General features: G+C 36.0%; 1 protein-coding gene across 1 annotated transcript in view; it reads right to left on the minus strand.

Moving 5' to 3' along the window:
- The window catches only part of COL4A5 (collagen type IV alpha 5 chain), a 262,054-nt gene that overhangs the window by 47,529 nt on the left and 189,944 nt on the right, over nucleotides 1–24,581 (minus strand). The window contains exons 26-33 of the mRNA XM_004022429.5: nucleotides 24,473–24,565; nucleotides 24,279–24,383; nucleotides 22,870–22,967; nucleotides 20,523–20,673; nucleotides 8,551–8,664; nucleotides 3,032–3,199; nucleotides 2,080–2,169; nucleotides 1,463–1,612 (exon numbers count right to left, since the gene is read on the minus strand). Of these exons, the coding sequence (XP_004022478.1) occupies nucleotides 1,463–1,612; nucleotides 2,080–2,169; nucleotides 3,032–3,199; nucleotides 8,551–8,664; nucleotides 20,523–20,673; nucleotides 22,870–22,967; nucleotides 24,279–24,383; nucleotides 24,473–24,565 (969 nt within the window). The remainder of the gene's footprint in view (nucleotides 1–1,462; nucleotides 1,613–2,079; nucleotides 2,170–3,031; nucleotides 3,200–8,550; nucleotides 8,665–20,522; nucleotides 20,674–22,869; nucleotides 22,968–24,278; nucleotides 24,384–24,472; nucleotides 24,566–24,581) is intronic.

Consider the following 24,581-nt stretch of genomic DNA (forward strand, 5'->3'; position numbering starts at 1 on the left):
TGACATTCTGATATAGTATGAACCAACAGCACTGGATTCATTAAAATCTCCCACTTTTTAATGTAGCTACCATTAAGAACTTCGGAGCACTCAATAATTAAGCCATTTTCCTCTTTGGGCTTCAGTTTCTTACACTGTAAAATGAAGGAATTGGGGCAGGCTGTCTCTGCATTATCTCTTAGATTCTATAACTATCTTTCATAACCTTATATTAAGGCAAATGCAGTTTACTGACACTATTTTGCAGACGGTATAATGGTGAGAGAAGCTTTGCAAGAAGTAAATCAAAAATATAACTCATTTTAACAATAATACAAAATTAGGTGGCCTTGCCTCTTTCATGATTATATACAAAATTAATAGTAATGTCTTAAAGTTCTTGTTTGAAGAGAAATCTCACCAAGCCCTGCTCACAGGGAAACTTATAACATCTATGTACAAACACTCACACATATACATGGATTGACAATAGGAATGGTTTCAACACAGAAAGAGCCACAAACCTTACCTCAATCTGCAAATAAACATAGTTTAAAAATTCCATGTTGTTTGAAAGGATATTCTATGCAGATTGGATTGTGTTTTATTTATTGATTTGTGCTTATTCATATTTTTCTCCTGGTGGTTCAGCTGGTCAAGAATCCGCCTGTAATGCGGAGGACCTAGGTTCGATCCCTGAGTAGAGAAGATCCCCTGGAGAAGAGAATGGCTACCCACTCTAGTATTCTGGCCTGAAGAATCCCATGGACTATCCATGGGGTTGCAAGGAGTCAGACACAACTGAGCGACTTTCACTTCATGCATTTTCTGATGCTTTGTTATGAATATGTTATAGTTTTATAAAAAGAATAAAGGATTTTTATTTTAAAAATCTGTTATGTTTCATATCTCATTTGCTTCTAATAAAATAACTGTAATAACACAATTGTTCCCTAGACCTACTTTCAGCAACCTTCCTCAGGGGTGAGTTTGGCTGTTCTTAGTCCAATATTTGTTTATTCTTCTAGGTTAGAATAACAGTGAACTGTACTTAAAAATCAAGTATGATATGGGTATCAAAAGTCTTTAGGAAAATAGTGTACCACTCATCCTCATTTGGTTTTTAAGAAAAAAAAAAAATTTAAAGGGCCAGGAAATTTCCCAAACATTGAAATCTGTTTTCCAAGTAATTCTGTTTATTTATCCATTTTCTCTTGATCATATTCTATAAACTACTTTCTGGAAGGCTTGAAAGTGACTGTTTATTTTAAAGCCTCATAGTCTGTGATAGATAAACTACAAAGAAAATAGTCAAGCAAAAGTTGATCGGTGAAACAGTACAAATCAGTGAAAACTAGCTTACATTACCAAAATTTGATATACCTAATTACCTTAATCCTGGATTACAAGTCACTTTCCATGCTAATAAAAATTAAACTTCATACACACCAGGAGAAAAATTCAAATAAATGCATTCACTCACCTGGTAGGCCAGGGTCCCCTTTCTCTCCTTTTGAGCCCAGCAGATCTGGATCCATTGGCCCAGGAAGGCCTGGAAGGCCAGGCTCTCCTTTACTACCTTTCTCTCCTGCAGGGCCAGGAAGTCCTGGCTGACCCTGCAAACCATCATCACCTAAAACCAACATGTGTGGGGAAGACACAGCAGATCAGGTTCATCCATCCAGGATTAATGCATATAAAGATTATTCATATGTTACACAGTTGGGTAGGCCACTGACCACCCTAAACACTCATGCACCTTATTTATTGTCTATAAATAACTCGAGCTCACGTTTACATTCAAACAACAATCTCTCTCCTGGTGTTCTCTGACAAATACAGACTGTAAAAAAAAATAAAAATTAAACCCCTGTATGTTGTTATTTTGAGTTAATGCTTATCATATTCCATAGTATTTAAACTAAGCATGCTATCAAACTGAAAACAGGAACTACTTAAATGCCATGTCACCTAGAAACAAAATATAAGTAAAGCATTGCTCATTTTTAAGCAGTCAAACAAAAGTATTCTGTATTGATGTAAAGCAAAATTTTTAATTTTCTTTCTTTCATATATCTGCCAGCAAACCCTGAATATTACCTTTGAGACCAGGAACACCACTCCTGCCAGGAATTCCCAAAGGTCCTGGTGGGCCTGGAGGTCCCATCATACCCATTTCACCTTTGGCACCTTTGAAAAATATCAATAGGTACATTTTTACCTTTCCTTGACCTTGGAAAGATAAAAGATCAGTTTAAAGATGTCAACTAGAAAACTATTGAGTTAGAGGGAAGGTACTATAAGGCTTGCCCCTTTGCAACTATTGTAATCTTAGTGACCACTGCTGTCTATATCACTGTGGTAGTTAGTCTCTAAATATGGTCCCCAAATGAACTGCACTTCCCAGTACACACAGCTTTGTGTACCCTTTTCCCCTTGAATTGGGATGACTCTGTGCCTTAACCTTGACTATGTGTCCCTGTATAACTCCCAAGGCTAGATGATAAGAATTCTTCCAGCTTCCCACCTGGGGCTCTTAGAATACTCACTTTCAGTTTGGGGGATTCTCTCTTTTGGAAACCAACTGCCCTGGAAAAAGAGCAACTACCCTGATACTAGCATATGTGAGGTACCTCTGTGGATAATGAGATACCATGTGAAGAGGCCAATGAACACTCAGGTGTCACAGTAATTCCACGTTGGAAGTAGATCCTTCATTCCAACCACTCCAGCTGGAACCACGTGGATCAGAGATAAACAACCCTGTGTAAGTCATCCAATAATTCCTGACCCATAAAATCTTGAGCAAAACTAAAGACTGCTTTAAATCATCATATTTTGGGGTCATTTGTTACACAGCAATATATAACTGGAGCTCTCAGAGAGAAAAAGTGCATTGCAAACAGCAAAGTAAGTTTCCCACAATCAGAGACATTTAATACATTTCCCTAAAGGATAGTGTCTATAGAGAAAAGTACAAGAGAATTAATACACCAGAGTCATATTAGTTCTAATTTCTGGAATCCAAAACCAGGGAAGGCTAAAAAATTACCTGGAAAGCCAGAGGCACCTGCTTTTCCTGGGAGCCCTGGTGACCCTGGGGGTCCCATAGGACCTGGTGCTCCAGGGATCCCTGGGCTGCCTCTCTCACCAGGAGGTCCTGGAACATCAAATCCAGGAGGCCCTGGATCCCCCTTCTCTCCTGGTAGTCCATGTAAGCCTAGTTAATACAAACCAATATTAAAAAGTATTGAAGCAGTTTTAAGAGATGTATCTGGTTATTTTTCTAGCAAACAGGTAATAGAATCCTGTATATAACAAACCTAACAGTGGGTTAGGGATAGTTTTGTTATCATGCACAGAAAATAATCTAATAATAAAACTTCAGGATTTTCAGGTATATTTCCCTAAGAATGGACTTCTGAAATTATTTCTCAAAAAAGACCAATCTTTTCTTAATTACTACAATCACATGCTATTTTTAATAAAATGTAATAAAAATACCAAAAAACTGAAATAAAAAAGACATAAGAATACAATCCTATATCGTGGCTATTATAGTCAATTAATACATTAATACAATTATACAGTCAAATGCTTACTCTCAATTTCTTCTAATTCCAGTGCAGTAACAAATAGTCTGTGATTTGACACTGGTCCACTGTCCACACTTGGATTTCCACTATTCTAAGGTATTATGAATTATTAAGATGTATTTCTATAATCCATAAAAATTAATTAATGAGTAAGTCAGTTACATGGGCCCTCTTGACTTTATTTTGGCTTTGTTTTAACATGTTGTTTTAATAACACATTACTATTAGTTTTTGCTGTTAACTTTTGTTTCTCAGTAATCTAGCCAGGATTTTATAGAAAAATTATGATACGCAAAAATACACTCCAGAAAACAAGGTAGTTAAAGAAGAATATGTTTAGTGAAAGGAATTATACTACAAATATAATGCAAGTTCCCACACCAACACCTATCAGCCATGTGACTTCCTAAGTCAAAGTTATTGGTCTTCATCTGGTAAATGGGGATGTGCCATAATGGACTGAAAGCTGGGGGTGAAACAGGTGACCATTCCAAGCATTTCTTCAACAATATGACCAGTTTTACTGTTGAAGATTCACAGGCAATTATTGTTATAAGAGAACAAGATGGCTGGTATTTTAAGACCTGTTTGGTGTCATATTACCAGCATGCCTTTAAACTGGTAAAATTCACTTTGAAGATGAGAGATTTCCATTTAGTTGGCACAGTAGTGATGATTCCAATGATGCCATTTCATAGTAAAAAATACTATTAAAGGGGAGAGATATTTTATATTTATGAAATATGATGAGATACCTGATAATGTACACAATTATAGCTCTACATGGATCACTGTTTATTGTTATATTACAGCCCAAGTAGTTTTTAATAGCTGAGTTTTCAAGATAACTATTTTGCCCTTTGAAATATGCTCCAATAGAGCAGTTCTACAAAATAATTAAAAGACTTCAATGTGGATAAATCTTGTTGCTTTCCAAGTTTAAAGCTTGAAGATATGGCTTTTGGAAAAAAAAAAAACAGGTGAATAAGGTATGAAGATCTAATGTAATAACATGGTGACTATCACTAATAACATTATTGCATAATTACAATTTGCTAATATAGTAGAACTTAAGGGTTCTCACACACACAAATCAGTAAATATGTAAGGTATTGGATGTGAGAACTTGATTGTGAAAATTCTTTCACAATGTATACATATATCAAATCATCACATTATACATTTGAAATATATTACAATTATCTATGCCTTTTATACCTCAATAAAGCTCAGAAAACAAATCAAAAAGAAAAATAAATATCCTATTTACAGCTTCTCAGAACTGTTTTCATGTGCTATCTTTTGCATCTTTTATGATGATGCTATTATATTTGGATGATTTTTTCTACTATTTGTTCTAATATAATAAATTCTCAATATTAAAAAAGAAAAATATGGCTTTGAGTGAGAACTACAATACCTGGTAGACCTGAAGTTCAAGAGGCAGGAAGTTACAGTTCAGCAGCAAGATGAACCACCCAAGCAGAAGCAAGTTGCAAAAAGATTAATTAGGTTAGGAAACAAAACTAACCATGTAAAGATTAGAACAAAAAAAGTCTACAAATAGAATTTATTAGATATTGATTCACTACTAACATATTAGTAATGAGTAAAGAAACTTGTTTTAGGCATTTGCTCAGATGCTCATAAACATATACTATAAGTATGTTTGCCAATAGAATAAAATATTTACTTCAGAAAAATACTTTTTGATGAAGATCAGCAGTACACTCATGTTAATTTCTGACCTTTATATGGCTTTGAATGATCATTTCAGAATTTCAGCTCTTAAAGGTTAGTTAGATATAAAATTAAACTTGATTTTGTACCTTAACAGGTTAGGTTGTTGTTTAGACCCTAAGTCATGTCCGGCTCCTTGCGACCCCATGGGCTGCAGTCCGCCAGGCTCTTCTGTCCATAGGATTTCCCAGGCAAGAATACTGGAGTGGATTGCCATTTCCTCCTCCAGGGGATCTTCCCAATCCAGAGATCAAACCCACATATTGTCAGGCGGGTTCTTTACCACTAAGCCACCAGGGAAGCCCTTACAGGTTAGGCACAGAGAACTCAATAATTATTAGTGCATGTCTATGATGAAGCAAACTACATGTTCTAGGCTAAGATCTCTTCATTGTTATTAGTAATATCAGTAACATATGTTATGCTGTATTTTTCACAGCATAGATCTTTTCCATGACTACTGTCAGGAATTGGCATCCGGTAAAATCCAGGATGAAGAAAGTTAATATGAATTCAAAAGTTCTGCTGAATCTTACACAATAACAGGAATTAATGGATATATCTATAGAGGCTAAGTGCATTAGAGGTGTATAATGCTCTTAATTTATTGATAGCCAAATGGAACAAGTTAATGGAAAAAAAAATTATAAAAACATGCATTATATGTGAAAATGTTACACACACACACACACACACACACACACACACACACACAGTCCAAGGGTTTTATAGCCAAAAAAGTTAGAAAATGACAATGTACTCTCCTTCATCTATGAAAATGACATGACTAATGCCTTTTTTCTTTGATTCACATTAGTGGTGATAAGTTTGAACCCATTTAGCCATGCATGTGTTCCTGAGACGGGACAAGTGTACAACACATTTGACTCAGGTTAGGGTATTACCTGTGAACATGGAATTGAGTATATTTAACTGACCTCTAAAAAGATTCACTAAAGCAATTATCTTCCAGCTATTGGCCAGACCAAATAATAAGAACCAACAACTTCCATTTCTCCCTTACCAGGGCATAAGATGAAAAGCATTCTGCTCCTTGTCCTTTGGCATTTTTACCTATTGCCAAATGAGGAATTGATATTCAACAAGTCTTTAAGTTAAAAACATGCATTAAACCGTACAGTCTGCTTTGGAAAAAAAGAGTGACAAATAGTAAAGTTTAATTAAATAATAGCAGAAAACTGGAGTCAAAAGAAAAGCCTGAAAAGGATATATCTCTGGAGAAATGACAAGATAGAATACTTTGCAGTAAGTTTACTACTACAAAATGAAACACAGAAAGTATATTAAATAAGGTTTTTATTTTAAAAATAGGTAGTAGTTAGAATTTCAGCCATGCAGTATAAGCAAGGTGTATCAAGATATTAGTAGTAGCCTTGCTGATAGTCCTGTTATTGAGATGTACAAACAAAAATTACGGTATTTTTGAAATGCACGAAGACAATATTCTGCTTTGGTGATTCATGTAAAATTTACTTTAAAAGTGAGTATACATTGCTATTATCAAATATAAAATATAGTCATCCAATGGTAAAAAAATGTGATTTGAGAATATTTCTATATTAATAAGAATGTATTCAATACATTTTTGTGGCAGTCACTGTTAACTTCATTTATTGTTGAACCATATTAGTTCAGATCTTCAAATATATGGCAAAATATATATTTACAGAAGAAAGAGATGAGATTAAATTCAGCATCATTACTTTTCCCCCTGCCCATCCTATATAGACTTTATAAATATACCTATATATCCATGAATTAGAGAGGACATTAGATGAATAAAATATTGTAGAATATTAGCTAAATTTTAAAAAGCATTAAAACACAAATAAATGTATTTTTATTTTGTTCAGATTGGTATTAATTGGTATTAATAATCTCTTTTTATTCTTGCTCAGCAGTGATTTAAGAGTTCAAAATGCTTTTGAAACCTTATGTAATTTGGGGAAACAAAATGAAAAAACATAACAGAAACCATAAATTCATTTTAGCCATTTTGTGAAATAGCGGGCCAAGACTATAATGACCAAATGTAAAAATTAATTGTTTTTTTCTCAAGATCCCTCTGCTATGCTAGTTAGACAGAAGGGTTTCTCATTAATGTTGAAGCAGGTGCTTCTTTACCAGTTGGTTCAAAGCAACACCATAAGTTTTCTTTTTTATTTCTAAATCAGTAGTGACATGTTAGGGGCCATTTAAAAATAGGTACAATGTGCCATAAAATAAATGTTTAAACTAGGACATAAGCAAAAATAACCTTTACTTTTCAGGCTTTTTATAATGTTAATCAGTGTTTCTAGATTTTTAGCATAATCAACTAACAAAATAGCTATTGGCATTTAAGGTCAGAAACATATTCCATTGCTTCAAAGTCAACAATTGTATATCTGAATGGTGCATTTAAGTCATCCAACATATTCATGTGAATTAAGGAATGACTAAATGTTCCATATTTGCTTTAATTTCATATATTATTATAGTACTTTGCAATAACAAAATCTTGGCCTACATGTGAACCTTACTATATCTTCCTAGATTAAGATAAAAGTAATTCATATCACCAGATAGTTCAGAATCTGTAAACTCTCACATGAACATAGAGGAATCATATGATTCTCTATGACATCGCAAGCTGACAAATCTTTTTTGAGTATTCACATTAAAAAGAAATCTTAAAAACCTTAAAAAACTCATAATCTTAGCATGCTTATGAGTTATAAAGTAAATGTTGATTTATGGGCAAAAGAAGAGAAAATTCAATTAAACTCACTTATTTAAAAAATTGTGGATGCCTAAAAAATATTTTTAATAGGATTTTTAAAATCCTATGCTAAGAAATGTTATGAGGTTTCACAGACAAAGCTCTATTAATGCCATATAGCTACTCAGGTCTGAAATGATTAGCACCAGAAGTTCCTAAGATTCCAACGGTATGATTAACGCAACGATTATAAGCCATGGAAACATACTGCAATTGCTAAACTGCACTGTTGTTAATAGATCAATCTTAAATGAACAGAGAGGGCAAATATCAGGTAATATTAGCTCTTCTGCTGTGATCTGTGCTCTTTTGCTTTTACATAATTATATACGTGGACATGTTAACTCTCAGATCTGCTTTCTGTAAGACTATTAACACAGGTTACACTTTATTGAGGGGCTAACCAACCTCTACATAAATGTGCTACAAAATGCATATTTACTCCAATCTTACCAGGTTGGCCTATTGGTCCAGGAATTCCTGGTGGCCCTGGTGGTCCCTGAAAACCTGTTCCTGGCAATCCAGGAGGTCCCATTGGCCCAGGTTGTCCATTTGGTCCAATGTCACCTTTAAGGAATAAATATAGTTTAGATATTAAAAACAACAGCTGAGTCACTCGTCTTTAGCACTGGGTCACAAAGTTATAATTACAATGATTTTGTAGTATGTTTTAACTTATGTTTGCTAAACATTAACTTTCAGAATCAGTTAACGTTATGCCCAAAAATTCCTACTTGAATTCTCATTGAAAATGCAGTATATATATAGACAGACAAATGTGGGGAGAATTGACTATGTCTTTCCATCCACACAGAAGACTTATCAAGTTCTTAGTAACAGTTTTAATTTTTTTCCACAAATACATTAGGCACATTATGTTTTATTTATTTCCAAATATGACACAAATTTGTTTTTGCAAATTATACTTTATTTCCTATTTATTTCAATATTTATAAACACACCATTCTATTTGTCACAATGATATTTTGCATGTTATTTCTGCTACCTGGAACATCCTTCCTTAAAGATTCAGTTCAAATGTCACCTCTTATATTGCTTTGCAAGGCACCTTAGAAGAGGCCCTGAACAAAAGTAACACATGAGGTAAACTGAATGCTTCCAAAGTTATCTTTTCATTTTTGTTTAATGATTCCAATGGTCAATCTTAAGCACATTTTCTCCCTCATGTAGTTCTCTCCTGATGGATATTAGCCTTACTAATTTATTATTGGTCACTATGTTGCCTTGAAAATGTTGTATCAATTTCTCCTAAGTTTTAATACCCAATCACTGGTATAAATACATCTAGTGGGTGAACTTTTACTGTGATCTGCTTGCTGTGTTTTGACTGTGGTCTATTGGTCCAAAACATTAGTGATACATACTCATAAAGCTTTCTATTGAGATAACCAAGACCATGGTAATGCCTTCTATGATTTTTTTTTAATAGTAGAGAACAATCTCTGAGATATTCAAGAACAGAATCAATGCCTTTGTGTTTCAAGTGATTAAAGTAGTAGGCATACAATAAGAACATAATAAATGTTTGAGGAATAAAGGAATTACATAGCAGAAAGTCCCCAATTCTTTTTTTTTTCTAGCACCTTAGGAACTTTACTGAGTTTTGAGAATGAATCCTATGTACGATATGGGGATTCTATACTTCAGTGGTTAGGCAAATGATTCATAGGGAGCTGAGATTTAAACTAGGCTTCAACCTCTTTCTTCCCAACCTCTGTCTCAAGGCTGTTATTATAAACAAAGTATAGTGAGAGAGCAATTTCCATATAGAGATTGCTAGCCACATTGCTTATCATTTGAAATGTTTCTATCTGTAAGTTTTGGGGTCACAGGTCTAAGCCCGGGGAGGTAGGTGATAGGAAACACTACCTGTAACTTTGACTATCACAGTTAAATAGCTAGCCAGAACTGTCTACTCAAAGACAGGAAGGTATTTTTATTTTTTTAAATATAAATTTATCTACTTTAATTGGAGGCCAATTATTTTACAATATTGTAGTAGTTTTGCCATACATTGACATGAATCCACCACGGGTATACCTGTGTTCCCCATCCTGAACCCCTCTCCCACCTCCCTCCCCATTCCATCCCTCTGGGACATCCCAGTGCACCAGCCCTGAGCACCCTGTCTCATGCATCAAACCTGGACTGGCGATTCATTTCACATATGATAATATACATGTTTCAATGCCATTCTCCCAAAACATCCCACCCTCGCCCTATCCCACAGAGCCCAAAAGATTGTTCTATACATCTGTGTCTCTTCTGCTGTCTCACATATAGGGTTATTGTTACCATCTTTCTAGATTCCATATATATGTGTTAGTATACTGTATTGGTGTTTTTCTTCCTGGCCTACTTCCCTCTGTATAATAGGCTCCAGTTTCATCCACCTCATTAGAACTGATTCAAATTGTGTTCTTTTTAATGGCTGAGTAATATTCCATTGTGTATATGTACCACTGCTTTCTTATCCATTCATCTGCAAATGGACATCTAGGTTGCTTCTATGTCCTGGCTATTATAAACAGTGCTACGATGAATACTGGGGTACACATGTTTCTTTCAATTCTGACTTCCTCGGTGTGTATGTCCAGCAGTGGGATTGCTAGGTCATATGGCAGTTCTATTTCCAGTTTTTTAAGGAATCTCCACACTGTTCTCCATAGTGGCTATACTGTTGCATTCTCACCAACAGTGTAAGAGGGTTCCCTTTTCTCTATACCCTCTCCAGCATGTATTGCTTGTAGACTTTTGGATAGCAGCCATGCATTGTGGTTTTGATTTGCATTTCTCTGATAATGAGTGATGTTGAGCATCTTGTCATGTGTTTGTTAGCCATTTGTATGTCTTCTCTGGAGAAATGTCTCTTTAGTTCTTTGGCCCATCTATTGATTAGGTCATTTATTTTGTTGGAATTGAGCTGCAGGAGTTGCTTGTATATTTTTGAGATTAATTCTTTGTCAGTTGCTTCATTTGCTATTATTTTCTCCCATTCTGAAGGCTGTCTTTTCACCTTGCTTATAGTTTCCTTTGTTTGCAAAAGCTTTTAAGTTTAATTAGGTCTCATTTATTCATTTTTGCTTTTATTTCCATTACTCAGGGAGGTGGGTCATAGAGGATCCTGATGTGATTTATGTCAGAGAGTGTTTTGCCTATGTTTTCCTCTAGGAGTTTTATAGTTAGTTTCTGGTCTTATGTTTAGATCTTTAATCCATTTTGAGTTTATTTTTGTGTATGGTGTTAGAAAGTGTTCTAGTTTCATTCTCTTACAAGTGGTTGACCAGTTTTCCCAGCACCACTTGTTAAAGAGATTGTCTTTTCTCCACTGTATATTCTTGCCTTCTTTGTGGAAGATAAGGTGTCTATAGGTGCGTGGATTTATCTCTGGGCTTTCTATTTTGTTCCATTGATCTATATTTCTGTCTTTGTGCCAGTACCACACTGTCTTGATGACTGTAGCTTTGTAGTGTATCCTGAAGTCAGGCAGGTTGATTCCTCCAGTTCCATTCTTCTTTCTCAAGATTGCTTTGGCTATTCATGGTTTTTTGTATTTTCATACAAATTATGAAATTATTTGTTCCACTTCTCTGAAAAATACCATTGGTAGCTTGATAGGGATTGCATTGAATCTATAGATTGCTTTGGGTTATACTCATTTTCACTACATTGATTCTTCCAATCCATGAACATGGTATATTTCTCCATCTATTTGTGTCCTCTTTGATTTCTTTCACCAGTGTTTTGTAGTTTTCTATATATAGGTCTTTTGTTTCTTTAGGTAGGTATATTCCTAAGTATTTTATTCTTTTCATTGCAATGGTGAATGGGCTTGTTTCCTTAATTTCTCTGTTTTCTCATTGTTAGTGTATAGGAATGCAAGGGATTTCTGTGTGCTAATTTTATATCCTGCAACTTTACTATATTCATTGATTAGCTCTAGTAATTTTCTGGTGGAGTCTTTTGGGTTTTCTATGTAGAGGATCATGTCATCTGCAAACAGTGAGAGTTTTACTTCTTATTTTCCAATCTGGATTCCTTTTATTTCTTTTTCTGCTGTGATTGCTGTGGCCAAACTTTCAAAACTATGTTGAATAGTAGTAGTGAGAGTGGGTACCCTTGTCTTGTTCCTGACTTTAGGGGAAATGCTTTCAATTTTTCACCATTGAGGATAATGTTTGCTGTGGGTTTGTCATATATAGTTTTTATTATGTTGAGGTATGTTCCTTCTATTCCTGCTTTCTGGAGGGTTTTTATCATAAATGAATGTTGAATTTTATCAAAGGCTTTCTCTGAATATATTGAGATAATCATATGGCTTTTATCTTTCAATTTGTTAATGTAGTGTATTACATTGATTGATTTGCGGATATTGAAGAATCCTTGCATCCCTGGGATAAAGCCCACTTGGTCATGATGTACAATCTTTTTAATATGTTGTTGGATTCTGTTTGCTAGAATTTTGTTAAGGATTTTTGCATCTATGTTCATCAGTGACATTGGCTTGTAGTTTTCTTTTTTAATGGCATCTTATCTGGTTTTGGTATTAGGGTGATGGTGGCCTCATAGAATGAATTTGGAAGTTGACCTTCCTCTGCAATTTTCTGGAAGAGTTTGAGTAGGATAGGTGTTAGCTCTTCTCTAAATTTTTGGTAGAATTCAGCTGTGGAGCCGTCTGGTCCTGGGTTTTTGTTTGCTGGAATATTTCTGATTAGAGTTTCAATTTCCATGCTTGTGATAGATCTGTTAAGATTTTCTATTTCTTCCTGGTTCACTTTTGGAAAATTGCACTTTTCTAAGAATTTGTCCATTTCGTCCACGTTGTCCATTTTATTGGCATATAGTTGCTGATGATAGTCTCATGACCCTTTGTATTTCTGTGTTGTCTGTTGTGATCTGTCCATTTTCATTTCTAATTTTGTTGATTTGATTTTTCTCCCTTTGTTTCTTGATGAGTCTAGCTAATGGTTTGTCAATTTTATTTATCCTTTCAAAGAACCAGCTTTTGGCTTTGTTGATTTTACTATGGTCTCTTTTGGTTCTTTTGCATTTATTTCTGCCCTAATTTTTAAGATTTCTTTCCTTCTACTAACCCTCGGGTTCTTCATTTCTTCCTTTTCTGGTTGCTTTAGGTGTACAGTTAGGTTATTTATTTGACTTTTTTTTTTTCTTGTTTCTTGAAGTAAACCTGTATTGCTATGAACCTTCCCCTTAGCACTGCTTTTACAGTGTCCCATAGGTTTTGGGTTTTTGTGTTTTCATTTTCATTTGTTTCTATGCATATTTTGATTTCTTTTTTGATTTCTTCTGTGATTTGCAGCACATTGTTCAGCTTCCATATGTTGGAACTTTTAATAATTTTTCTCCTGTAATTGACATCTAATCTTACTGTATTCAGAAGCAGAGACATTACTTTGCTGACTAAGGTCCATCTAGTCATGGCTATGGTTTTTCCAGTAGTCATGTATGGATGTGAGAGCTGGACTGTGAAGAAGGCTGAGCACCGAAGAATTGATGCTTTTGAACTGTGGTGTTAGAGAAGACTCTTGAGAGTCCCTTGGACTGCAAGGAGATCCAACCAGTCCATTCTGAAGGAGATCAGCCCTGGGATTTCTTTGGAAGGAATGATGCTAAAGCTGAAACTCCAGTACTTTGGCCACCTCATGCGAAGAGTTGACTCATTGGAAAAGATTCTGATGCTGGGAGGGATTGGGGGCAGGAGGAGAAGGGGACGACAGAGGATGAGATGGCTGGATGGCATCACGGACTCGATGGACATGAGTTTGGGTGAACTCCGGGAGTTGGTGATGGACAGCGAGGCCTGGCATGTTGCGATTCATGGGGTCGCAGAGTCGGATATGACTGAGCGACTGAACTGAACTGAACTTACTGCACTGTGATCAGAAAAGATGCTTGAAATGATTTCAATTTTTTTGAATTTACCAAGGCTAGATTTATGGCCCAGGATGTGATCCATCCTGGAGAAGGTTCCATGTGCACTTGAAAACAAGGTGAAATTCATTGTTTTGGGGTGAAATGTCCTACAGATAGCAATTAGGTCTAACTGGTCTATTGTGTCATTTAAAATTTGTGTTTCCTTGTTAATTTTGTGTTTAGTTGATCTATCCATAGGTGTAGGTGGGGTATTAAAGTCTCCCACTATTATTGTGTTATTGTTAATTTCCCCTTTCATACTTGTTAGCATTTGCCTTACATACTGCGGTGCTCCTATGTTGGGTGCATATATACTTATAACTGTTATATCTTCTTGGACTGATCCTTTGATCATTATGTAGTATCCTTTTTTGTCTCTTTTCACAGGCTTTATTTTAAAGTCTATTTTATCTGATATGAGTATTGCTACTCCTGCTTTCTTTTGGTCTCTATTTGTGTTAAATATCCTTCTCCAGCCCTTCACTTTCAGTCTGTATATGTCCCTTGTTTTGAGGTGTCTCTTGTAGACAGCATATATAGGGGTTTTGTTTTTGTATCCATTCAGCCAGTCTTTGTCTTTTGGTTGGGGCATTCAACCCATTTACATTTAAGGTAATTACTGATAAGTATAATCGCGTTGCCATTTACTTTGCTGTTTTGGGTTCAAGTTTATACACCCTTTCCGTGTTTCCTGTCTAGAGAAGATCCTTTAGCATTTGTTGAGGGGCTGGTTTGGTGGTGCTAAATTCTCTCAGCTTTTGCTTGTCTGTAAAGCTTTTGATTTCTCCTTCATATTTGAATGAGATCCTTGCTGGGTACAGTAATCTGGGCTGTAGGTTTTTCTCTTTCATCACTTTAAGTATGTCTTGCCATTCCCTCCTGGCCTGAAGAGTTTCTATTGAAAGATCAGCTGTTATCCTTATGGGATTCCCCTTGTGTGTTATTTGTTGTTTTTCCCTTGCTGCTTTTAATATTTGTTCTTTGTGTTTCATCTTTGTTAATTTGATTAATATGTGTCTTCGGGTGTTTCACCTTGGGTTTATCCTATTTGAGACTCTCTGGGTTTCTTGGACTTGGGTGCCTATTTCCTTCCCCATTTTAGGTAAGTTTTCAACTATTATCTCCTGAAGTATTTTCTCATGGTCTTTCTCTTTGTCTTCTTCTTCTGGGACTCCTATGATTCGAAGGTTGCAGCATTTAACATCATCCCAGATGTCTCTGAGGTTGTCCTAATTTAATTCTTTTTTCCTCTTTTTTTCATTTATTTCTACCATTCTATCTTCTACCTCACTTATCCTATCTTCTGCCTCTGTTATTCTACTGTTGGTTCCCTCCAGAGTGTTTTTGATCTCATTTATTGCATTATTCATTATATTGACTCTTTTTTACTTCTTCTAGGACCTTGTTAAACATTTCTTGCATCTTCTCAATCCTTGTCTCCAGGCTATTTATCTGTTACTCCATTTTGTTTTCAAGATTTTGGATCATTTTCACCATCATTATTTGGAATTCTTTATCAGGTAGATTCTTAATCAGGTAGATTTGGTAGGCATTTATCCTGTTCCTTTACCTGCTAGGTATTTCTCTGCCTTTTCATCTTGCTTAGATTGCTGTGTTTGGGGTGGCCTTTCCATATTCTGGCAGTTTGTGGTTCCTCTTTATTGTGGAGGTTCCTCACTGTGGGTGAGGTTGAACGGGTGGCTCGTCAAGGTTTCCTGGTTAGGGAAGCTTGTGTCGGTGTTCTGGTGGGTAGAGCTGGATTTCTTCTCTCTGGAGTGCAATGAAGTGTCCAGTAGTGAGTTCTGAGATGTCAGTGGGTTTGGTGTGACTTTGGGCAGCCTGTATATTGAAGCTCAGGGCTATGTTCCTGTGTTGCTGGAGAATTTGCGTGGTATGTCTTGCTCTGGAACTTGTTGGCCCTTGGGTGGTGCTTGGTTTCAGTGTAGGAATGGAGGCTTTTGATGAGCTCTTATCGATTAATGTTCCCTGGATTCAGGAGTTCTCTGGTGTTCTCAGGATTTGAACTTAAGCCTCCTGCCTCTGGTTTTCAGTCTTATTCCTACAGTAGCCTCAAGACTTCTCCATCTCCTTTCAAAGACAATGGGCTGCCTTTCTGGGTGCCTGATGTCCTCTGCCAGCATTCAGAAGTTCTCCTGTAGAATTTGCTCAGTGTTCAAATGTTCTTTCGATGAATTTGTGCGGGAGAAAGTGGTCTCCCCGTCCTATTCCTCCACCATCTTAGGACTGCCAGGAAGGTATTTTTAAAAGTGCTTATCTGAGAATTTGTATTGGTTCAATCTGGGGCCTGTGCTGGCAAAATATAGCCTGGTTAAATTTTGTTCTGCTGTTCTGTTGCTTTAATGGGAATCAATCCAATTTTTTTCAGGAGCATGGGGTTGTTCAGACTTTTCTCAGAGGGTGAAACTGTTTACCAGGAGAGTCTAGTTCCTTGCAAGCCAGAAAGGAAAAAAGAAACAATCACCAAACCAGTTAAGATGAATTCTATTCATATATATAATTAGGGAAATAAAAATCAAGGGGATAGAAGAAACCAATAAAGAAATGAACAAAGGACATGAGCCGTTTACATGAAAAAAAAAATATTCTTTAAACATATGAAAAGATGGCCTATTTCACTCATAATAATGGAAATACCATTATTTTAACTATAAATTTAAATTATCCTGAAAGTAAAGGCAAAGGATCTAGCATATCCAAATAAATTTTTTAAAAAGAACAAAGTTGGAGAACTTACATTATCTGACATCAAGTCACACTATAAAACTACTGTAATTTAAACAGTTGCTACTGACTTAGGATAGTAAAATAGATAGGTATAATTGACAGCACAGAAATACACCTACACATAAAAAATTATTTGATTTTTGACAAAGGCACCAACATAATTCAATGGGTAAAGAGCTATTTTAAATAAATGATGCTAAGCAAAAATCATTTTAAATGGATGATAGATAGTCTCCAATATAAAAGCTAAAACTGTAAAACTTACAAAAATAAAACAGAATATATTTGTAACTTTGGAACAGGGAAAGTTTTCTTAGGCAAAACACAGAAAATAATAATCATACAATAAAAAACTGATAAATTTATGAAAAATCAATAAAATTAAAACTTTTGCTCATCAAAATCCACTGATAATAAAATGAATAGGCAAGCCAGACAGGAATAAAATACTCATAAACATATTTTACAGAGAACCAGCATGCACGATATGTAAAGGTCACTTTCAACTTATCAATAAAACGGGGAACAAACCATATTTCAAAGTTGGAAAAATATCTGAATGTGTAAATAATCCACACATACATGCAAAAGAGCTCAACATCAATAGTCATCAGGGAAATGCAAACTGAAACCAATATACATTACCAACATGCTAAAATTCAAAAATGAAAAGATCGATAACAGCAAATGCTGGAGAGAATGCAGAACAACTGAAACTTTCATACTGTATTGGTTAGAAAATGATACAACCATTTTGGGGAAAGGTCTAGTAGTTTCTTTTTTACTACTGAGGTATAGGTGATTTACAGTATTATATAAGTTTCAGGTGTACAACATAGTGATTCACAATGTTTTTTCAATTTGTAGTTATTTATTTAAAAAATTTATTTTTTAAGTGGTAGAAAGCTACTTTATAATTTTGTGTGGGTTTCTGTAGTACAATAGTCAGTATTATAGAACAACTGTACTGTGATTCACAATTTTAAAGGTTATATAGTCCATTTATAGCTATTATAAAAATACTGGCTATATTTCTGGTACTGTACAGTATGTCCTTGCAGCTTATTTTATACATAGTTTCTACCTCTTAATCCCTTACCCTATCTTACCCCTCCCCACTGATAACCACTAGTTTGTTTTCTATATCTGAGAGTCTGTTTCCTCTGTTATATTCATCAGTTTTTTTTTTTTAGATTCTACATATAAGCCCTGTCATACAGTATTTGTCTTTTTCTGTCTGATTTGTTTCACTAAGCATAATATCCTCCAAGTCCATTCATGTTGTTGGAAATGGCAAAACTTCATTTTGCTTTTTTTTTTCAACTGTGTGTGCACATGTGCTCAGTCATGACTCTTTGCAACCCCATGGAATGTAGCCCACCAGGCTCCCCTGTCCATGGGATTTCCTAGGGCAGAATACTGAAGTGGGTTGCTGTTTCCTCCTCCAGGGTATCTCTTGAGTCTCCTAAAATGGAAGGCAGACTCTTTACCACTGCATCACCTGGGAAGCCCTGTTGTGAATAGTACTGCCATGAATGGGCTTCCCAGGTGGCGCCAGTGCTAAAGAACCTGCCTGCCAATACAAGAGATGTAAAATACAATGTGTTCAATTTCTGGGTCAGCAAGATCCCCTGGAGGAGGGCATGGCAATCTACTTCAGTATTCTTGCCTGTATAATCCCATGGACAGAAGAGCCTGGTGGGCTATAGTCCATAGGGTCACACAGAGTTGGACACCTGAAGCGATTTAGCATGCACACACTGCAATGAATATTAGGAGGCATGCGTCTTTTTGAATTATAGTTTTCTCTGGATATATGCCCAGGAGTAGGATTGCTGGATCAATATGGTAGTTCTATTTTTAGTTTTTTGGGAAACTTCCATACTGTTTTCCATAGTGGCTATACCAATTTACATTCCTATGAATAGAGTACAAGACTTCCCTGAGAAAGGTCTAGTGGTTTCTCTTACAACAAACACACATTTCTCTTATGACCCAACATTTCTCCTCTCAGGTACTTAATCAAGCATAATGAAAGCATATACCCATAAAAAATTTGTAAAATAATGTTCTTAAGAATTTCCCTAATAATAATAAAAACTTGACACAGTCCAGGTATCCATCAACACTGAATGGACAGACAAACTTTGATATACTTGTACAACAAAACGCTCAATAAAAAAAATAAAGAACTACTGATAAACACAACAACATGAATGGATTTCAAAAACAATAGTCTGAGCAAAAGAAGCCTTACAAAGGAAGTACATGCTGTATAATTCCAAATGGATTTCTAAAATATACAGAATTAATTTATGATAAAAATCATTACAGTATGGTTGCCATTGTGGATGTTAGGGTAAGAACTGAGGAAAGGGGCAAAAGGGAAATTTCTAGCATTAAATGTTGATAGGGGTTTGGAGACACAGAATTATGTATCTGCTAAAATCCAGAAAATGTACCCTTAAGATTTGCACATTTCATTTATTGTGAATTTGTATCAAAGAAAAAGAACCACCATAGAATTACAATGAATGACAAGCATACAGCAGTACTGAAGGCGAAGTTGTTGCTGTTGTAGTTTACTCTGAGTTGCATTAAAAATAAGTCAATGAAAGGAAAAAGGGATGGACAAATATTTGACAAATCTTACATAGTAAAATGTTGATAGTAGCATATCAATGGTGGGTATAAAGTAGTCACTATCAAATTCTACTTTGTTGTATACATACAATTTTTAAAAATTAAATGTTGGAAGAGAGGGGGAAAAAATACTAATTGTAGAATCTAGGTGGTAGATATATGGATTTTCCCTGAACAATTCTTGTTAATATTTTATGTGTGTTTGAAATTTCTCGCAATAAAATGTTTAGAAAACTATACTGAGACACCTAGTTGTTTCCAACAGTTTGGCAAAAAATCCAAGAGGTCATCAACATACTCATTTAGCAAGGCTGTGGGGGAACAAGCACACTCATACATTTTTGCTGGGAGTGTAAAGGGGTACAACTGGAGAGGAATCTGTCAATATATAGAAATGCATTTGTCCTTCCATTCAGAAAATCCATTTTTACTGTTCTGTGCTAACATTACACATATGAAATTACATATATACAAGATTATTCACTGCAGCATTATTTCTAATAAGAAAATTGCTAAAATCCCAATCTAGCAACTAGCAACTGGTAGAACAAACCATGGTATACCCAAGCAATTCAATACTAGGCAATTTTTTTTTTTTAATCATGATCTCTATACACTAATATAGAGGGATCTCTAGAATATAAAGTTAAATGAAATAAGTAAAATGCAAAGAGTCAAAAGGTAGTACTCTATCTTTCGAGAAAGGTAGGAGATATATATATATATATATATATATATATATATATATATATATATATATATTCCTATTGACTTGTATTTGTATGAAGGAACACCAGAAGGATAAATAACTAAAAAAATAACTATACATGTGATGTGGAGGAACATAGTAGATGGAGAGAGATAAAGCAAAAACTTCTTATAAAAGTGTTACTTCAATACATACATATCACCTATACAATGAAATAAAACACAAAAATATCAATGGAGGATTTTTAAAAAGCCATGATGGGGAGTAACATGGGCTTTCTAGTTAATTGGATTTATCACCCATAAAATTTCCCAACAGTTACAATTTCTTCAAAAGTTAAAAGCAAATTGAGAAGCAGCAAATACTTCCATACCTTTTGGTCCAGGTAGCCCATCCAAGCCAGCTTGTCCTGGAGGACCTTGAGGTCCTGGGAAACCACGATCCCCTTTTGGACCAAGTATTCCTTTGAAACCTGGGAGTCCTGGAGGCCCGGGTGGCCCAGGTAGCCCAAATCCTGGTTCTCCCTAAAGCATACACATGATAAAACACAACAAAATTCCCATGACTTTCTTGGTGTTTACTGTTTACTATAGAGAATTTAAAGCAGACAATACAAGGTAATATTCCCCCCAGCTATGATACAGGGAATAGGATAAATAAATGAAAAGTAATTGGTATGCAGTACAGAACATTTGGAAGGACAGGAAACAGGGCTTAGTAAAACAAATTGAATTATTTGGTCTGGTTTCAGGACAAGAAAGAAATATCTGAGAGAGCATGAAACTAAAGAACCCAAGTGAGGAAATGCGATCACGGGTTGCTGCTGCTGCTGCTGCTGCTGCTGCTGGCTCTGCCCAGCAGGCTCTGCCATTCCTGGGATTCTCCAGGCAAGAACACTGGAGTGGGTTGCCATTTCCTTCTCCAATGCATGAAAGTGAAAAGTGAAAGTGAAGTCACTCAGTTGTGTCTGACTCTTCGTGAGAGTCAGCCTACCAGGCTCCTCCGTCCATGGGATTTTCCAGGCAAGAGTACTGGAGTGGGTTGCCACTGCCTTCTCCAGATTACAGATTAGGTGATTACTTTATATTTGACTAAGAATAATAATGGAATTTTGGGTTTTGTATAAAATGACCATTTACTTAGAGGTGAATACTGAAGTATTATATGTATTTATGGGCCTTCCAGCTGGCTCAGTGGTAAAGAATCTACTTGCCAATGCAGGAGATACGGGAGACATGAGTTCAACCCCTGGGTTGGGAAGATCCCCTGCAGGAGGAAATGGCAACCCACTCTAGTATTCTTGCCTGAAAAATCCCGTGGACAGAGGAGCCTGGTGGGTTATAGTTCATGAGGTCACAAGAGTCAGACATGACTGAGTGACTGAGCAAAACACATATACATTTATATGTGAAATGATACAATATTCAGATTTAGGTTAAAATCCTTCAGCAAGGGAAAAAAAAAGAGTAGATGCAGCAAATATGATAAAATCTTGATAATTTGGCATCTGAGTGATGGGTATACGAAAGCTCATTGTTATTATTCTGTGCAGTTTTGCATTCATTTGAAAAGGTTTATAATAAAATAAAACCAATCACTAGAGAAGTGATTTCTCATGAGATCTGTGGTCATGATCAATGTTTCTTTCCATCGGAAAAAAGGTAGTAATGATAAAAACACAGGAAATTTAAATTAATTAAGCATAGAGAAAATACAGGAACAGTTAGGATAATTATATACCACAATAATTTGCTGAAGATGACTAAGGAAAATTCTAGATCAGATAAAATATAATAAGAGGAGAGGAAACCAACTTAAACACAGTATTATTATTACTAAGTCAATAGCAGTGATTTGAATTATGTATCTGGGATGGAACAGAGGAAAAAGTATGAGAAGTGCTTGACATGATATGTGTGTGTGTGTGTGTGTGTGTATTAGTCACTTAGTCATGTTCAGCTCTTTGTGATCCCAAGGACTGTAGCACGCCAGACTCCTCTGTCCATGGGATTTTTCCAGGCAAAAATACTGGAGTGGGTTGCCATTCCCTTCTCCAGGGGATCTTCCCGACCCAGGGATCAAACTCAGGTCTCTAACATTGCAAGCGGTTTCTTTACTGCTTGAGCTACCAGTGAAGCCCACTTGTGATATTCAACACCATTTAAACCAACCACCATACGGACATGGGCAGAGATTAAGTGGAATAGCGATACTACGGAAAAGCACAGAGGAAGCTGACGACTGTATTTTCTCATTCTCATCAAATAACCAGTCATTCTAAAACAGGTTCAGAATTTTTTCTAAATTTTGCTTCAAATTCGACCTCTTGGACTATTAAAAAAAGTGTTTGGAGTTAAATATTTTTAAATAAAAATGCAGTAAGTTAAGTTCTATTTATATAGTAAAGACTTGGGATGATGTCTAAGTCAAAATAGAGAAGGCTAAGGGAAGGAAAGGCTTCCCTGGTGGCTCAGAAGGTAATGAATCCACCTGCAATGCAGCAGATGTGGGTTCGATCCCTGGGTTGGGAAGATCCCCTGGAGGAGGGCATGGCAGCCCACTCCAGTATTCTTGCCTGGAGAATCCCATATACAGAGGAGCCTGGTGGGCTACAGTCCATGGGGTTGCAAAGAATCGGACACAACCAAGCAACTAAGCACAACACAAGAAAGGTAGGGGAAATAGAAAAAGAAGAAAGAAGGAAGTAAAATGTCTCAGACCTTTGGTCCTGGAAAGCCTGGTGGCCCAGAAGGACCTTCAAGACCGATTCTTCCAGGTGATCCAGGTGCTCCCGGAGGTCCTGGAATTCCAGGAAAACCTGTAAATTAGAAGTCATTAGAAGTCAATCCCCAAAGAGAAGACACTGTAAGAAAGATACCCAAACTCCTAAACCCACATTTCACCCTATTATATCATGCTTAGTGACTGGTGTAAGATGTTAGAAGCACAATGACATTCTAGATGACTCCAGACCAAGCCTTACAAATACCTGATATTCTCTCTCAATCACTTTGTGGTCCTATTATTTTCATACAGGGCTAAATAGCATTTGTGGCTAGTTCTCTTCTAAAAGAAAGTAAAAGCTATTACCAATGAGATAGAAGAACTAAACTTAAGAAATCAATTCCACGCAAAAATGCAGAGAAACTTTTATTCTGCTTATATCTGGATATAGTATAATAAAAGGCCTACCACATAATTCTGGAAATGAGCTAAAAACAATGGTAGATGTTACACATATCAGTTCAGTTCTGTTGCTCAGTCGTGTCTGACTCTTTATGACCCCATGAATTGCAGCATGCCAGGCCTCCCTGCCCATCACCAACATACATAAACATAAAGTCAAATCTGACTCTTCTGAAGTCATTTAGTATAAATGATTAAGGACATGTTTAAGCACTGTTCTCAGATTAAGATAAACACTTGCCATTCATGAGAAAAAGTTCTGTGAAGAATAAAGCAGAACTGAAGCAACAGTCCAAAAATTTTCAGTGAATCATGAGACTATGACTTAAGGATAAAACATTACTTGGATGAATGTGTGCAATAAATCTGTTTTCTGTTTAATATAATCCATTCATTTAACAAATATGTACTGAGTGCTTACTATATGCCAAAAACTCTTTTGAGTACTTAAAATATAATGGTGAACACAAAAGACACATTATTGTGATTTTTAAAGTTTATATATCATTTTTGCACATCTAGGATTTACATGTTTTCTTGTCTGGCAAGTTTTAGATAAAGACAACAAAACTATAGCGCACACATTCTGTGACTTTTCATTTAAAACTTTTTATTACACAAAGGGTTTTCCTTAATGGCTCAGCAGATAAGAGAATCTGCCTGCAGTGCAGGAGACATGCATTTAATCCCTGGTTGGGAAGATCCCCTGGAGGAGGAAATGGCAACCCACTCCAGTATTCTTGCCTGAAAAATTTCATGGACACAGGAGCCTGGTGGGTTACAGTCCAAACGGTAGTAAAGAGTCAGACATGACTGAGCACTGAGCAAACTACACATAGAAAAAGTTAAAACTAATATATTTTATCTATTGTGTAAACTATATCACAGAATAATATCACTTTAAGCAGTTAACCTACCTTGGTTGCTACCCAGTCCTACATACCTTTGGGACCAGGTGGTCCAGGAAGCCCAATTCCAGGGATACCCGGTTCGCCTTTACTACCAGGTATTCCTGGCAAGCCTGGCTGGCCTGGGAGTCCAGGTTCACCTATGGAGAAACAGCAGGTTTTTTTGGAAGTAGCCAAAGAAAGAAGCCAACAAATGTTGAGGGCATGGTCAAATAAATTCCTCACATACCTGGAAGACCTACTTCACCATCTCTGCCTGGGTGACCAGGCAGGCCAGGCTTCCCTGGTTGGGTTATGGTCTGACCTGGATCACCTTTAGGACCTATGTGGGAATTAAT

The sequence above is a fragment of the Ovis aries genome, chromosome X (assembly GCF_016772045.2).
Source record: "Ovis aries strain OAR_USU_Benz2616 breed Rambouillet chromosome X, ARS-UI_Ramb_v3.0, whole genome shotgun sequence".
Lineage (NCBI taxonomy): Eukaryota > Metazoa > Chordata > Mammalia > Artiodactyla > Bovidae > Ovis > Ovis aries.